Source organism: Lactuca serriola, chromosome 8 (assembly GCF_051521515.1).
Source record: "Lactuca serriola cultivar US96UC23 chromosome 8, Lser_US96UC23_V15, whole genome shotgun sequence".
Taxonomy (NCBI): domain Eukaryota; kingdom Viridiplantae; phylum Streptophyta; class Magnoliopsida; order Asterales; family Asteraceae; genus Lactuca; species Lactuca serriola.
Genome location: NC_136415.1, coordinates 101,446,974 through 101,463,583, shown reverse-complemented (window position 1 = coordinate 101,463,583; position 16,610 = coordinate 101,446,974). Strand labels below are relative to the sequence as shown.

General features: G+C 34.0%; 1 protein-coding gene and 1 non-coding gene across 2 annotated transcripts; both read left to right on the top strand.

Annotated features, from left to right (window-relative positions):
* Positions 1–355: 355 nt before the first annotated feature.
* On the top strand, positions 356–462 carry LOC145071613 (small nucleolar RNA R71). Its single transcript, XR_013690619.1, has one exon. It is a non-coding gene; the product is annotated as a small nucleolar RNA R71 (small nucleolar RNA).
* Positions 463–14,283: 13,821 nt separating this feature from the next.
* LOC145070840 (cotton fiber protein) lies at positions 14,284–15,272 on the top strand. Its single transcript, XM_079017797.1, has one exon. It carries the CDS (start codon positions 14,378–14,380, stop codon positions 14,852–14,854), a length of 477 nt encoding a protein of 158 aa, XP_078873923.1. The 5' UTR covers positions 14,284–14,377; the 3' UTR covers positions 14,855–15,272.
* The last annotated feature ends 1,338 nt before the right edge of the window (positions 15,273–16,610 follow it).

Genomic DNA, 16,610 nt, shown 5'->3' with positions numbered 1-16,610 from the left:
AGCACTTTTATACCCATTATCGTTTAGGTGGAAATCTTTGGTCAAGTGTGGACCATTACACCTTTCACATCCAACTCTTATAGCATGTATTGTCCAGTCCATTTTTGTCATTCTCCTGTCCATTGTATCAAGCATGGACAGTACAACAACCATGTCTGTAGAATTTCCACCCCCGCTTCCTTTAACTCCCTCATTTCTTGGATTGTGGTACTCACGAGAATGCTTTGCAAATTCTTCAACTAACTCCTTAACTTCCTTTGGATTTTTCTAAGTAAGTGGTCCTTGAGAATCAAGGAGTTGGATTGTCATGACATTAACACCATCATAAAATATTGACACTTCTTGTTGTATATTGAGGTCATTTTGAGGACAATTTCGCAACAGTCCCTTATAGCGTTCATATGCCTCATAAAGTGACTCACTCGGATTTTGCTCAAAATTTGCTATTGCCTTTTTGAGTTTAGCTATCTTGGAAGGTGGGCAAAAATGATATAAAAACTGTTCGCTCATTTGGGCCCAAGTAGTGATTGCACCGGGTGGTAGTGCCTTTAGCCAGTCTTTAGCAGCTTCTTTAAAAGTGACTGGTAGCATCCTCAACAAGACTTTTTCTCTTGGAACATTTGGGATATTGAAATAATCTGCTATGTCATTTACTTCATCCAAATGCTTGTAAGAATCCTCATGATCCTTTCCAAAAAATGGTACATTTGTTAGTGCAGCAAGGATGTGTCCTTTCAGTTCGAATGGGGCAGTTGCAGGAATTGCAGGTTGTACTAGGCCAGGACCAACATCATCTCTAAGTCACTTTTTGTAAGCTCCCATGGACATATCCGCAATATCTGCCATCTCGTTATCAGAATCGTCTTCAGATTCACTTCTATGTAATGCCAATTTAGGCTCGGTATCGTATTCGATATCCTCTGGGTTGAGATCTTGCTCAAAGCTTTCTATCTTGCTTTTGCCCTTTCATGATGTACTCGACTCTCCCATTTTCGTTCCCAACTTCTTTCCAAAGACAGACTTGAGGTCTTTGAAAGATGATTTTTTTGGTGTTTTGCTCACTCCTGCGTTCTTATCCGTCTTCTTGTGAAGGGCTAACTCTGGATCTTGAAGTGGTGGCACCAAAGGTGTGTTAGAGCCTCTCGTCACGAACTTCTGCAAAATAAAAAAAAAATAAAAACGTAAAACTGAACTAAAACAGAAAAACAAATAAAACTGGAATTTACTGGATTCGCATCGTGAGCCAATAAAGCTCACGTCGTGAATTCAGTACTGGAAGAAAATAAACTAAACTAAAAATAACGTTTTGCAGTTTTTACCCAACAAAAAGGATCGATTAATTTAAAGCAAATAAATCAACAATTAAATATGCCGTTCCCTGACAGCGACGCCAAAAACTTGATGCATGCAAATTATACCTATCTAGCTACACCTAATTTTATATTTATAACCTAACTAACTTAACTAACTAAATTGCACCTAGGAAGTGTACCTAGTCAAATTATAGAATAGTTGGGCAAGTCGGGTGTCGATCACATGGAACAGTTTTAACTAATTAATCTACCTACTATTAATTTAACCTAATTTTCTAATAAAAGAAGGGATTTTATCTAATTTTGCAAGTTTAGAAGAACTTAATTGTTTAACCCAAATTCAATCAATTAACAAACACTTTTGTTAGTTCGAATCTGCTTTCCCTCCATGGTTTATAAATTAGTTATGACAATTACTGTTGGTTACCAATTCAGATAGTATTAGCAATTTAGTTCTAAATTTACAAACAATAATTAATTCATGTAAATCTATGTATGGTCACACAATAGTTAACACATAATCAATTATTAAATGGAATTAGAGCCATATAAGATTGATTTGAAAAACACACTTACGGTCATAATATGAGTTCTCTAGCACAACTTAATTCAATAGTTGAATTACTTATATATGATTGGTTTGATCTTAGCTCTAATAACCTAGTGTTCACTGAATTATTAGGTATTCAAATTTATGCACATTCATATTCACTAACTACACATAACAAGAATTTAAAGCATTCAAATATTCAATCAAACATGCTAGGTTAAATCAATCAACACAAGTCATAACCAACAAGTAAAGTCAAATCTAAAGTATTAACACCATGAGTTCCAACTTCATCTAGCTAATAGAAGCAGCTAGATTTAGTTGGAAATACTAGCAAATAAACAAGCACAAGTCATATTTAAAAGCATGCTAAGTGTACCAAACTATAAAGCTAATAATGAACTCTTCCTTCTTCCTTGGTGTTGAAAGCCAATTCCAGACCTCTTCTCCCTCTGGATTTCATCTCCAAAAACTCCTCCAGTCGGCCAAAAGGTCCCCCAAGTCGTAATGATCAAGAGAATATATAGTTATCATGAAATTCGCTCTCACGTCGTGAATGAGTATGTCTCACGACGTGAATATAGTAGATATCCGTGTTCTAAAAGGATTCCTCCTCCGTGATGCTTATCTTCTGGAATAGTCCCACTCACGTCATGAATCTAAAAGCCTAACGTCGTGAATGTAACTGATTACGTGGGTTTCCTTCTCTTTTACTCTCCAAGCTTGTAAAGTTCCACGCTTTGTCATTTTTAGTCCTTATTCTTCAAGAATGCTTCTATTTGGCTGCAAAGTACAATTAAAGCTTATAAGTATCATTATTAAATGAAAACAACCAAAATATTAATAAAAATATAAGTAAATATTGCCTAAAAACATAAATATGGCAATATCAATATCGTATCGAATGAGATATGGATTATAATAATTCTATCTGTCCATGTGTTGTTTCCCGATTTCCGATTTATAACGTCTGACAACAGACTACAATTGAACACATCAACTTAGTCTAGGCTTGGCCAAGCGCTTAGGGTTGTCATCGCTAAATCATCGATCGAATCACATATATTGCTTTTATCCCTCTTAGGGTAAAAGGAACAGATAAACTTCGACTCATATGCTTGCTCAATTTACTCATCAAATCACACACAACAATACGTTTTATAACACCGAGTTACCGGTGCGTTTACGTATCATCAATGTGCGACCAACTTGTAAACTACAACTCATATGTCTCCGTTTCAAGAATATAAGATATTATCGTCTCACAATAACTTGCGTTAAAATCCATGAAGTGATTCAAGTGAGCGTGAGTTTAATCCAATACTCAAATCTTATTACAGGAGTACGCATGAACATTACAACAAACTTGTGCTATGTCTAAACAATTAGACAATCTACAGTCTGATTCATGACAGTCTTACCTCATTACTTACTCCCAAAGTATGATTGACTGTGGATGTTTGAATAATCTCATTATTCAGGAAGTAAAACATGCGAAGTGAAACACAAGAATAATCGAATCCAATATGGTCTCAATACTTTTGAATATAAATATAACACTTATTAATTAATCACCATATTAATTACACATTATTCATTGTATAATGTTTCGTCTAATCAACTTAACACTTGATTTAAAAAAATAGTCATCACATGCTCTTAGCATGTATACTTTGTTAATCAATGGTCTTTCCTTTGTGAAATAGATCGATTGAACACATTTCCGATGATGCTTATTTCACAATTCCTAATCCTTATTATAAGTGTCAAAATACCAATTCTTGCCACTACTAGAATATGTTAAAGTCTAAACTCTCATGCAATAATCCTTTTGTAATGTCAAGGTACCAAAGTCACAAAGACTTTGCCAATGATATTACAAAACATTCCATTGGAGATTTGTTACAGAACAATTCCATGGAAAGGAAGTCTCACATTCAAAGTACATTCCTTGAACATCCTTCTTGTATAAAAGTTTCTAACCTACACATATATTCTCAATATCCAACTCCCAGTATGGAAACATTTCCATATTTACTATACGACAATTCATTAATAGAATCCTATCTATTCATAATAATGTCAATATGCTCCATTCGTTACTATACTTCAAACAGCCTACAAGCGACCAATCCTTAGCGAACCTCAGATCGTCATTGACAGTTGTTTAATAATTTTAGTCATATCCAGTTCTGGTTCTTTTTCCCTCTTAATTCCCTACGCATTTGGAAAATCAGAACATGCGATTATTATAACATATGCAATCGATCCAATACCCAAAGCATATGGGATACGATTCATAATAAAGATATGATACTTTACGAATCTCTTGTTATAATATTTCCATATACATAATTTCCTTATGTTAAATAATTTCAACATAACATTCATGCATGTACATGACTAGATTCTATTAAAATCTCAATCTAAGCTTTTAGATTCGAAATGAAGTATTAGATCCTCTCCCTTAGACTATAGCGAAACAACTTTTCAAACTCTGCAACTTTACAAATCAAAACTTTGTTTCTTATAAATAGCATTGCTAACTTGCAACACCTATCATAATGATTATGCTCCCACCAACACAATAATTATGTCTTTTCTAGCATAACACTTATGCCCCCATTAGCTTTGACATGTACCCAAAAATCAACTGGACCTCTAGAAATCAATACTTATTGACTTTCTTACCAAAGTTCAGATTTCTGATGCAAGATGCTTCGATAAAACTTTAACTTGGCATCTCAAACTCATATACCTTTCCTTAGATAGCTCATTTGTGTTTCTAAACTATTCCAGAACTTACAACAATAAGTCCCGAATGTTTAGACTATTTGCTATTTCTCACAATTTGAACTATGAAGAGGGATGCCGTAATCATAATTGAATTTGATAATGCAATTAACACAACTGCTATCTCTTTAAATCTACTTAGTGATACTGTTTCCTCACAATCCTTTTATGAAGTGGAGAGAGATCTTATGTCACTTAGATTTTATAATGTATGTGTTCTTATTCAAACTTATATGGAATGAACTTGTTCAATCTTGATTTCCTGCCACTTGGCAGTACAAGGGCCTACCATGTCTTCTAAGTTGTTGATCAGTTCACCATTACAGATCAATGAACTTTCATTGATCTAGGTGCTTTTCCTTATGCAAACAATTGAGAACTCATAGAACTCACATGCATAGTTAACTTTAACCGGAATGGGCACATAAACAAGAATATGTCGGTTACGAACCTCAAGTTGTGCTCTAGTGATTAACAATAGGTTTACTCTTGATTAGTTCTTGAAACTTTTCAAGATTTTTAAGACTCCCATTGACCTCTTGACATATAAGATTCTCTTCTTAAGAAACATTTCTTGACAAACAAATATTCAAGAGTTAGTGACACTTCATATAATTGGTCTCAGTTGGTCTTTGTCTTATCCAAGACATCACAACTACTAATTACAAATGTGCAAGAACAAGAAACATTTGTACTCCACATTGTATGAGGTGTTATAAACCTGCTTAAGATATGTCACTCAAGTCACAATCTTGAAGTATGACTCTAAGACTCGATTTTGGAATGAAGTATGACTCACCTTAATTGATTTAACCATTAAAACAGTTCCTAATTCCTCTTCTTAGCCACTCAAATGTACTAAGGTGTCCTTAGAGGATCAATCGTGATATGGTTTCACAATCACTAAGATGATCATAAAACACGATACTAGAGTACTCTCCTTTCCTTTTAGATTGCAGAAACTTTTATCTTTCTGCCTAATTGATTCTTCTTATTCGTTCTGCTATACATTGAAACTTTTCAAGGTATTAGAATTACAGTTAAACTTGTAAGCATAACTATATTTACTGAACCATTAGTAAATCATGACGAATAGTCTTTATCATTCTTTGTGGTGGATCTGACAAGTACACATCAATGTGCACTAGATCCCTAAGTCTTTCACATGAATCACATGCATATGTGAACAAGGAATTAGTCTTAATTTCCCAAAAGTGAAAATTCTCATTCATCACACAATACAAGTCGCATGGTTCCAAGTCTCTATCCAATTGAAACTTGGGTGATGAGAATCCTTCCTTATTTGGTAAATTATGACACTTTAGCACAAATGATATAACTAAGAATCAAATCCATATTCAATATAGAAATATAAACACCAATTTTCACAAATTGCAAGGATATCATAAAATAAGACAAAACAAGATTTTTTCTTTATTTATAAAAAACGGAAAACTTGTCCTTACAATGCAAATTCAAATGAAAACCATGATACTTAATATTCCTAAGCAATCTATCATAACTCCTATGTAACAACTCAAAAATTTGATAATCGAACCATGCGATTGAAATCCATCTGTTCGCAACCAGACTCACCGTACTCTTCCTTTAAGCTTCATTTCTTTTCTTTGATCCTACAAAATATCAAAATGCAATCTTATCACATCATGTATTAGGAATCTGCAAATAGGAACTTAATAGAGGTAGATAGTGGACTTAACTGAAGTAGAGTCATATGTTTTGACTTTCCCATCCTTACGATCTTTCAGGTAGATACGACAGCTTCGCATCCAATGCCCACTCTCTTGGCAATAGAAACAAATAGACTCTTTCGGAATGGTACATGAGACTATCTCAGATTTGGCCTTTCTCTTTACTATTTGGTTAAACGGTTTGACCTTGGCCAACCCTTTTCTATTGGGAAGAGAAAACTTTTCTGGACTTTCAATGTTGCCGTTGTCAATGTCCAAGGAAGTTTGGGAGATTGATCTTTCAGTCAAATTTACTTCACCAGTGCGCCAAATCATTGCTGATTTAGCATCAATTAGTAAATATGTTAAATCAATAAGGGCCAAGTGGTGTTATGTCATATAGTAGTCTATAACAAACTGACTATATGAATCGGGGAGTGATTGAAGAACCAAGTCAACTGTCACACCCCCAAACTAGAAGGCGGAAATGTCCGGGGGTGGAGGACTTCATTTGTAGTATCACAACACATGCATCATAGTAATCAAAGTACAAACAACCATTGTAATTTAAAGTATAAGTATTTACATGTGTTCAATCATTGTATATTGAAACGAAAATAGTTATACAAAAGAAGATATGACTCATAATAGCTCCATCTTCTCAAAAAGCTCGGGGAGTACCTGTTATTACTTCCCTGAGAATACAAGTAATTTGAAAAGAGAGTATCAACAATAAGTTGAGTGAGTACATAAGTCTTTATGTTTGAAAGGGTGTCTTTATATCTTGAATATGAAAACTGTTCCAGAAAATCCCATATTTTCTGTTGTATATGAAAAGTAGTTTTATTCCCATTAAACCATTCTATTTGTAAACCAATGTTCTATAAATGTAAAACTTGTAACTGAGAGTGTGCCTGGCTTCACCAGCTGTTATTGAAAACTGTAATATACCATTGTACTTTGTATTTTGTAAACTAGTACTTTGAAGATGTACTTACGTTTAGTTGTTTATACACTAACGTGTTGTTAATATCTTTTTAATGAGTTATTATAACCATACTAAGACATGATCGCTTGAAACAAACGCTTTGTGGGCGTTTAAACTGTTGATAACAATTGCTACTCATTGGCGTGTATGCCTGACTGTAGCTAGCAGCCTGAGAGCGAGGTTATCAATCCCGATATAGATCTACACACAACTTATTTCGATCCCCGGGCTGGAGATTCTGGTTATAATGTCAAGGCTTTACCTTGGTTGTCTAAAATGAATTAAACAACCTGAATTGAATGTCTCATAAAAAGCAGATAAACGTTACATGTATATTAGTTATGAAAACCCAATCATTATGAAATAAATGATTGACAATATGTTCTTGAATTAGTATTCAGAACATGTATTTGAAAAATGTAAACCCTTGATTTGTTCTGAATCAAAACCCTTGTTTCTTGTAAAACAGTGTATTCTAGTATACTTGAATCATGAATTATTGTTCTGTGTATCATAAATTATACCTATTATAATTTATATGTACTTTCTGAATCGGTATTTAACTATGTTTGCATGTAATCCCTTGCTCAACATGTTACAAAGGTATTTGAATTGATGAAATAACTTTTATATTTATATACATATACAATTTTATATATAAGTAAAATTTAAACGACATTCAGATAAACAACCGGTACTATAAGTCCACATCCAAACAAGGAAAATTACCTAGAATGAGTTATTTGTCCTAAGCCTTTTAAATCTTATTTATATTAATATATATATATATATATATATATATATATATATATATATATATATATATATATATATATATATATATGAATTTTTGGGAAAAATATAAGTTTATAAAGAGTTCAATATTTGGAGTATTTTTGATGCTTTAAAATCGTTTTATCGTGATTTGAAATCATTTATTTGTAACACAAGGTTATTGTGTTATACTTGTATTTCCCCCCTTAAAACAGTAGAAATTATGAAAATACGGGGGTATGAACTCACTTGATAAGTGGTAATTTGGACAGCGTTTCGTGTCCTGGAAAGGAGTTTATTTGACGAAAAACCGGCTCAAATCGGGCAGAGTTTCGACTGGAGAGAGGTTAACTTCTCAGGAATCTCGGGGCTTCGAGGCTTACTTAGGGTTTGAGACTTGATACCAGGGCTTTAGGGGTTGTATATAAGTTTGTGGATGTGAAAAATATGAAAATGTGTGAAATTTGGGGTGAAAAGTGTTAGTTTTTCGGAAGCCCTCGCATGCCTTATATAGGCCGAAGCCTCGGATCCGAGGCTATGCGAGGCTGTGCGAGGTTGCCGCGTGTCTGACAGGTAGCGAGGGAAGGAGCTTTGGTACGGAGGTGGTGGCTTCGGATTGGACCGAACTTCGGTCGAATGGGAAGAAGGCGCGTGTCAAGAGGCATCCGAGGGTGTGGTCCTGCGAGGGTGTCGGCTGGTTATTGGACCTCAGCTGCGGTCCAATCAGAAGCTGACACGGAGAAATTTGATCCTATCAGAAAGTGACATGTGGAGGCTCGCATGTGAGGGTGACGTGGCCGGGTACTGTTCATGCGAAATTATCCGGTTCTCATTTATTTCTTGGTTTTTGAGCCAAAAACTTGTAAAATTCATAACTTTTGCATACGAACTCCGTTTTTGACGTTCTTTATATGCGTGCGTAGGTAAAATTATACTCTACGACTTTCATTTAGAATTCTTCGGCTAATTTGACTTTATTTTTAATATTATTATTTTTAACAGACTGGGACAGGAAAATCCATTAAAAATTCATAACTTCTTCATCCGATGTACGTTTTTGTCTGTCCTTTTACCATTGTACTACTAATGACGAGACCTTCAATTGTCGTTTAGTTCGTGTCGGCTAAAAATCACTCGATCTTCATTTCGAGTTTTTAGCTGTACACTACTATAGTGAAACTTAGAAAAATCATAATTTCCTCATATAAAGTCAGATTTTTGCGTTCTTTTTATGAAAGTTCTCGGTTTAACATAAACTACAACTTTCATTTAGATTGTTAAGGCTAAAAAGCCTTTTATTGAAAATTCAGTTTTTACGCTGAATAGTGTTTTGCCGGTTTTGTCACGGATCTTCGATTGGTCATAACTTCTTCGTTATAACTCGGATTTTAGTGTTCCTTATATTTTTGGAAACCTTGTTACAATCTCTACCACTTGGTTCATCCCAATCGAGATTATTTAATAATTAATTTTTGAGGGTCAATTATGTAAATATACACAGTATGCTAAAATTTCTCTTTATTATTTTAAAAAGAAGTAAAAATTGACCTACACTATTTACATAGGTTTGAAATAACGGTTTGTTACATGAACGGCCAACTTCCTCGGGAAAACGACACCCAACATTCCCAGCCTGTCAATATGCAACTTCATCTCTAAGACGTGAGCACATAAAGACCTTCTATCTTGGTGTTTGCTTGCCAATAGGGCTTGAGTGACCTTGAACTTTTCAAGTCGACGAACATGTAGGTAAAGGAGGATAATCGGATGAGGTGGAGGGAGAGAAGTTCCACCAAAGCACAAAGAAGGGATTGATCTTTCACCTCGATCGTCATGTGGAATATTATCTTCGAATGGAAAGCCTTTTCCAAAGGATTGAGGAAGACCATAGTTGTCAAAATTAAACATCTCTAAAGGTGGAGAAATTCGAGTTAGTTGATTCAATCCTTAATATAACACCCAAATGAAACATCAAGGCTAGGACCCAACACAATATTCTACAATTCGGAAAAGGGATGCCGTAATCCAATCGCATAATATTTGAAGGTAGGCAAATGACGATTTACTAGTTCCACCACGAAAATGAAATTTTAAACGAATTAGGTTTTTAAGTGAAACTCCTAGATCTTTTGAGATCCATTGAACTTTTCAATGACATGTTTAATCTCGATTATGCCCTTCAAGTTTGTGACTGGGATACCGAGGATCACAAACAAAGTGTGAATTACCATGCAAATTAGCTTGATACTCTCGAAGTCATTTATCACCTAATCAATGTGCCGGTTAACCACACACGCTCCATTGATCAATGAAAAACTATAAGCTATCCATTGCCATCCTTCATTAGTCCCATATTAGTGTATCGGTTAACCACACACGCTCCACCAATGACCAACAAGGTACAATGTACAATTTCACTGATTAGCACCAAATTCATATTTTTCCTAAATAACTAAGATTGGGAATTTATAAAACATTTAGTTACTTGGTATTTGATTATACTTATAATGAAAGTTTGTGTCTTATCTTATCCATTCGGCTAACGACCCTCCACTAGTCAAGGAAGCGATGGGTGAGAGTGGACACCCATTCAATCGCCATTTTATAGGCAATTTCCTTACCCCCCCTTTTATAGATCAGCTTCGTGAATGATGCCTACTAACAGTAAGACTGACTTTTTACTTATACATATATATATATATATATATATATATATATATATATATATGTATGTATATATATATATATATACATACATACATATATATATATATATATATATATATATATATATATATATATATAATATTAAGACTTTTAATTTTATATAGTATTAGGATGTATTTTACACATTTAAAATACTTGGTGGTTTAATCTATTAATAAATTATACTTTTAATTTAATTAAATTTAAACAATATGATTATGGATTTATTAATTTTCTCTTTTAATTAAACATTTAATTAATAAAATTCATAAATGTGTAATTTGAACTATTTAAAACATCAAGGTTCTAAATATGAAAAAAAATTCAAAAATTAAAACTATTTAATTAATTTATTAAGTTACGAAACCAAGAGTTGCACCTTTTGATATCTTTTCAATTACTAGGGTTCTGAAATTTACTGTTTCATAAGTGAGCCTTTTAAAATTCCAAAACTTGAGGAGATGTTTTGAAACTCTTCAAAAACTTTTGAATTTTAGAATTTTAATGTTTCATAAATGAGATATTTTAAATTCCAAAACTTGAGGGCAAGTTTTGAAATTCTTCAAAACCTTTTGGATTCCAAAACTAAATGACAAGTTTTGTAATTCTTCAAAGCCATTTAGATCAAATTTTAAACAAGTAAAATAATCACATATTTTTATCATTTACCAATTTGATCTAATTCAACTCATATAGCAAGATAATTCCAAATCAAATAATACAAATAATTAGCTTATCATATCAACTAGTAATTATCTTAAAATTTTAACAATGATCTTTTAATTTGGATGAAGATAATCATTACCTTATCATAAAAACGCTTTTTTAGTAGTCAAAACACTTTGTGGTAATGATTCTACTCTAAAACATGGCCAAAATACTGAAAAGCTGCCCACTGAACAATCACCACGTCATGGTAACTATGACCACATCGTGGTCATCAGGCAGATTCCCAAAAAACGATTTCCTTAGTTTGAACAATTACCAATGCATCAATATAACAGAAAACACCCTAGGCTCTGATACCAATGATGAGTTTTGCACACTATAACATTCCTATGGTGCACATACAACCCTAATGCTTTAGATCTAAGTTTTCTCAAGTTATACATGCAATAAAAGTATCCAAAGCATGAAACCTACAACTAGGATACAACTTTGATATTTGAAAATTGAAAACTAGTTAGATGAATACGTCTTTGTTGTAGCTTGTAGAACTTGACCTTTCAAGAACTTAGCACCTCAAATGTGATGCCTCTAATAAGTCAAAAACACCATAAACAAATGGAGGATAATGAGAGAGAGGCTAGGAGGCACACAAAACGGCTAAGATTCTTCTTGGAACTCTTAGGGGCCTTTTTGGTGATGCTAGGGGTTACAGTGTGGAATTCCTAGGGTTTCACTTGTAAACCCTAATGCACTTCCTTGGTCCTTTAGTGCAATAATCCATATGATAAGCCTTTGGATGAACTCTTCATGGAATCCCACATAAAATTAGTCCATCCTAATAATCTGGATCATCAGCCCAAGCTATATGTATTACTGATTTACTTAATCAGTCTCCGTTAATTTAATCAGTATCTTTTGATCACCAAATTAATTCCAAATTAATTTTTGACCAATACCAATTAAATAATATGATTTTTCATCAAAAGGACCATGCTATTATTGGGTCAAGTACATACCAATTATAGTGATAGGCTTAAACACCTAATCCAACAATTTTTTCGTTAGATAATCATACACATGCTTATGTCAGATATCGGGTGTGTTTATGTTGGGGTGATAGAATTATAGGTGTTTGCCTAGGGGTGGTATTGAACACATTTAGTGGGACGATTTCATGGTATTGATGCATAATCTTAAGTTGCAAACCAGACCAAATAGATTGGGGTGGCTTTATGATGCGTCAGACACTTTTACTGACTCATTCTCTTCTTGAAAGTAGTTTCCTTTTAGCAGGAGGAATGAAGACTAAATGGAATAATTGAGTTCCTATTAAACTTAGTATACTTATTTGGAGGTTGACATTGCAGAATGTTGCCACTCGAGAGAGATTATCATATAGAGGTATTGAGGAGGAGTCGATTATGTGCCTTGTCTGTGGAGACTATAAATCATCTCTTTTCTTGTAGTAGTGAGTTTTTTTTTTTTTTTTTTTTTTTTTTTTTTTTTGTGTGTGTGTGTGTGTGTGTGTGTGTTGGGGGGGGGGGGGGGGGGGGGGACAGACTAATCTACTCCTAAATTAACATCTATGTCTCCAACAACCTTTTGACCAGTATTACTATTTGGTGGGATGTGCATCTTTCAAATTAGATTTTTGTTCGGTCCTTACTTTCTTCGGCGGACGCTGTTTCGTTGAGGGGAGGTCAATGAAAAGCTTTTGATGTTGTGATTTTGACTAGTTTTTTGTGTCTTTCGCATTATCGTAATTCCACTCTTTTTGGAACTATGATCATAGATAGGGCGTATTTTTGGTTTTTCAATAGGTATAGTAAATCTAAGATTGGTTAGACCGCATGACTTCACGATCGTGATTTAGCTTATATTTTGTTTTAATGAGTTGTTTCTAGCTTCTTGTTAGTTTTTATAATATAACCGCCCAAACATAGCAGTTCATTATAAAATTTTCAACGCACTAATCTGTAAATTTCTTTCCCACTTCATCCGTATAGTAGACGTTTGGGTTTGGTTAAGGTAGGGAACGAAAACCAAATGAGATTATTTGGTGAAAGATAAGTAGTTGACATTGATGTTGTCAATGACTATACACGAACCCTGGTCCAACCAAGCAACCGCAAATGGCGGCTCTGAAAATTAAATCAAGACTAACTTACAAAAATCCCCCCTAAAATCTTGATCGTTATAAGATTTGTTCAGAACTCAAGAATCCTACAACTTAATCCCATTTCCGTTAAATTTAACGGGATTATGTGAAAAAGATCATGTGCATAACACATGATTGTGTACTAGTATCATTTCCTTGATCTTTCTATCATACTTTGTCGAAGCATCCCCTAAAGAAGACAGACATGAATGACACTCGATTCATAAAGTCATATGGTCACAGATAACGATTTAATGGTTAATGAACCCAAAACTTTGAAGAGTTTTCTGAATATTTTCCTAATTTTTATAATTAAAAGTTATACATATCAAAACTTTTATAAATTTTATTTATTGGATAAGTTGTATTAGAGTTACAATACACATTATATTTATGATCGTTAAAAAGTGACATTTTCTTAAATCCATAATAAATATGGTATCTTTTATTAATAGAATGTATATTGATCGTGATACGAAACAGGCATTAGGGTATCCGATTAAAATCCAGAAGAACAATTTGACTGATTCAACGTTTACGACCTCTAACATCGTTTGTATGCCCATCTCTAAACTACTACAACGATCACGCGGTTGTCCCTTTCTTAAGCTTTATCTATTTAAACACAACTACCAACGCAGATTACTTTATTCTAATCCTTAGAACATCACCCACTTCATATCCATTCAATCTTTTAATCCAAATTTCAACTTACTTTGCTGTCTAACTTCAATAATGGTGTCCCAAGACAAGAACAAAAGATGGTCGTTGTTAGGTAGGCTGAGGACGGCGGTGAAGAAGGTTACATTCCTCTTAAATCTCGATATAAACCGGTGGCATATTGTCTCCTCCTTGATCGGTGGTCGTCGTACTTTGAGCAGCCGGCGGCTGAGTTTCAATGAACGACTTGGGTTAACATCGATCGTCTCCTCCCCCGCACATGATGAATATTATAGCACCTGGGCTTCTCCTTACACAGCGACTTCTTCTTCTCAGATATCACCAGAGCAAGGTGAGTTACAGCTACAAAAGACTCAAAGCTTTCCTTTGCAAAGAACCACAAGTTTCCCAGAAGAAGATGATATTGATAGGAGAGCTGAGATGTTTATAACGAATTTTAAACGACAATTACGGATGGAAAGACAAGTGTCTTTGGAGCTGAGGTACAGAAGAGACAATAGCTTTGAATCATCGAATACTATTTCACCATGATCATGAATTCATGATGGGTGCTTTTTTTTTTCTTTTGGAAAGTAAATAATGAGTTTTTGGAGAACTTATAAATAATCGGTAATGGGTTAACAGTCGTTCTTGAGCAATTATTTTGGCCATGGGAATGACTGAGGTCGATCAGATTGATGAATCAGGTTTTGAAGAAAGAGTCAACGATTTGATCAAGTATTGTGGTCTTCAATTTGGTTATGAGATCTTCAATTGTTTGTTTGATTGCTTTTTTTTTTTTTTTTGATTCTTTTATTAAGTCGTGAAAGAGAGCTGTTGGAAAATAAAAAAGTTATGAAAGGAGGAAAAAGAATCGGGCTGCTTTGGTACATAGCCAGAGCAAAATTCTTTGAATTACATGTATTTATTTTGTATTATAGTTAGTCAATGGACCATTTTGTTTGTTGTCCTTTCTCATCTTGGTATAATTAATGGTGTTAAAAATATCTGAAGGAGACGCTTAAGGTCTCAAATTGATCATTACTCTCAAGAGGCCTAGTCACATCGAGGGACATAATCCATGATGGAGATCAATGCAAATTAATTTACTTAATAAGAACAAAATTACAAATAAATCAATGATGTTCGGGACGTACAATTGCGTCTAGGATTGGATTGACTTAGTACTCGATTTTGATATCAACCGAGGCATGAAGCAATCGATCATGTTATTGATCAATAATTTGATTACAAAACGTCAAATACAAAGGATATAAATACACATTTAAAACTTAAGTACAAGGAAGTAAATGTAGAAGGTACTAACTAACTAGGACTAATTGCAAAGACAAACCCCGAAGACAATCCAAGATACTCATAATATATGCTAATGAACAACTCCCTCAAACTCAAGTACGGAAAGTATGATCCAACTTGAGTTTAGAGACGATAAAATGAAAATGGCTAGGTAGACGTGCGTTAGTATAGATGTTAGCATGATGATCAAAATGGACTATGGAATTATGAGAAAACCAACAATTGGTCGAAGATGCCGCTAGACAAGTGATAGTCAATCTAAATGTGCTTCATACGCTTATGGAACACATCATTATGACCCATCTGAATAGTGTTGTCGCACTAGAATGATGTAGGAAGGGACTAAGAAGGCTCCTCAAGATATTGAAGAATCTCAATGACACCAACATACGGTGAGAGCAACGAGCTTTCATAAACTGTATAACTATGTGAACAACATATGTATGGTTTGGACACATAGCATTTACATAAACTAAAAAGCCAACCAACTGACAGTAAGCAAGGGCATCACCTAGAGGAGTAGAATTACCTGGAACTAACTTGATGTTGGGCTCCAAAGGCATAAAAGACAATTTGGCATATGTCGATCTAATCACGATAAAAAAACAAGATACATATTTTTCTTGGCATAAATAGACCCCAAAAGAGTTAGAGAGAACTTCAAGGCCAATAATAATAATAATGGAGATTTTCAAGATATTTTATTTCAAAATAAAAGTCACAATAGTGTTTAAGGCACGTAATACCTGCACAATCACTTCTACTAATGATCATATCATCTGCATATAGTAAAATGTGAATATTACCAAAGTCTGTGGTTTGAGTTAAAAGTCATGAATCGTAGGGACTTGAAGAAAACACTAGTGAAATAATGCTACTGCTGAACTTTTCAAATAAAGCATGATGAGACTTTTTAAACTTGTACAATGCTTTCTAAAGATGACAAACATGACCCGTTGGAAGTGCAACCTACTCGGAGGTTACATGTAAA

Bases quoted from the DNA above. Each gene is read 5' to 3' on its own strand.
- LOC145070840 (XM_079017797.1), top strand. From the start codon at position 14,378: ATGGTGTCCCAAGACAAGAACAAAAGATGGTCGTTGTTAGGTAGGCTG.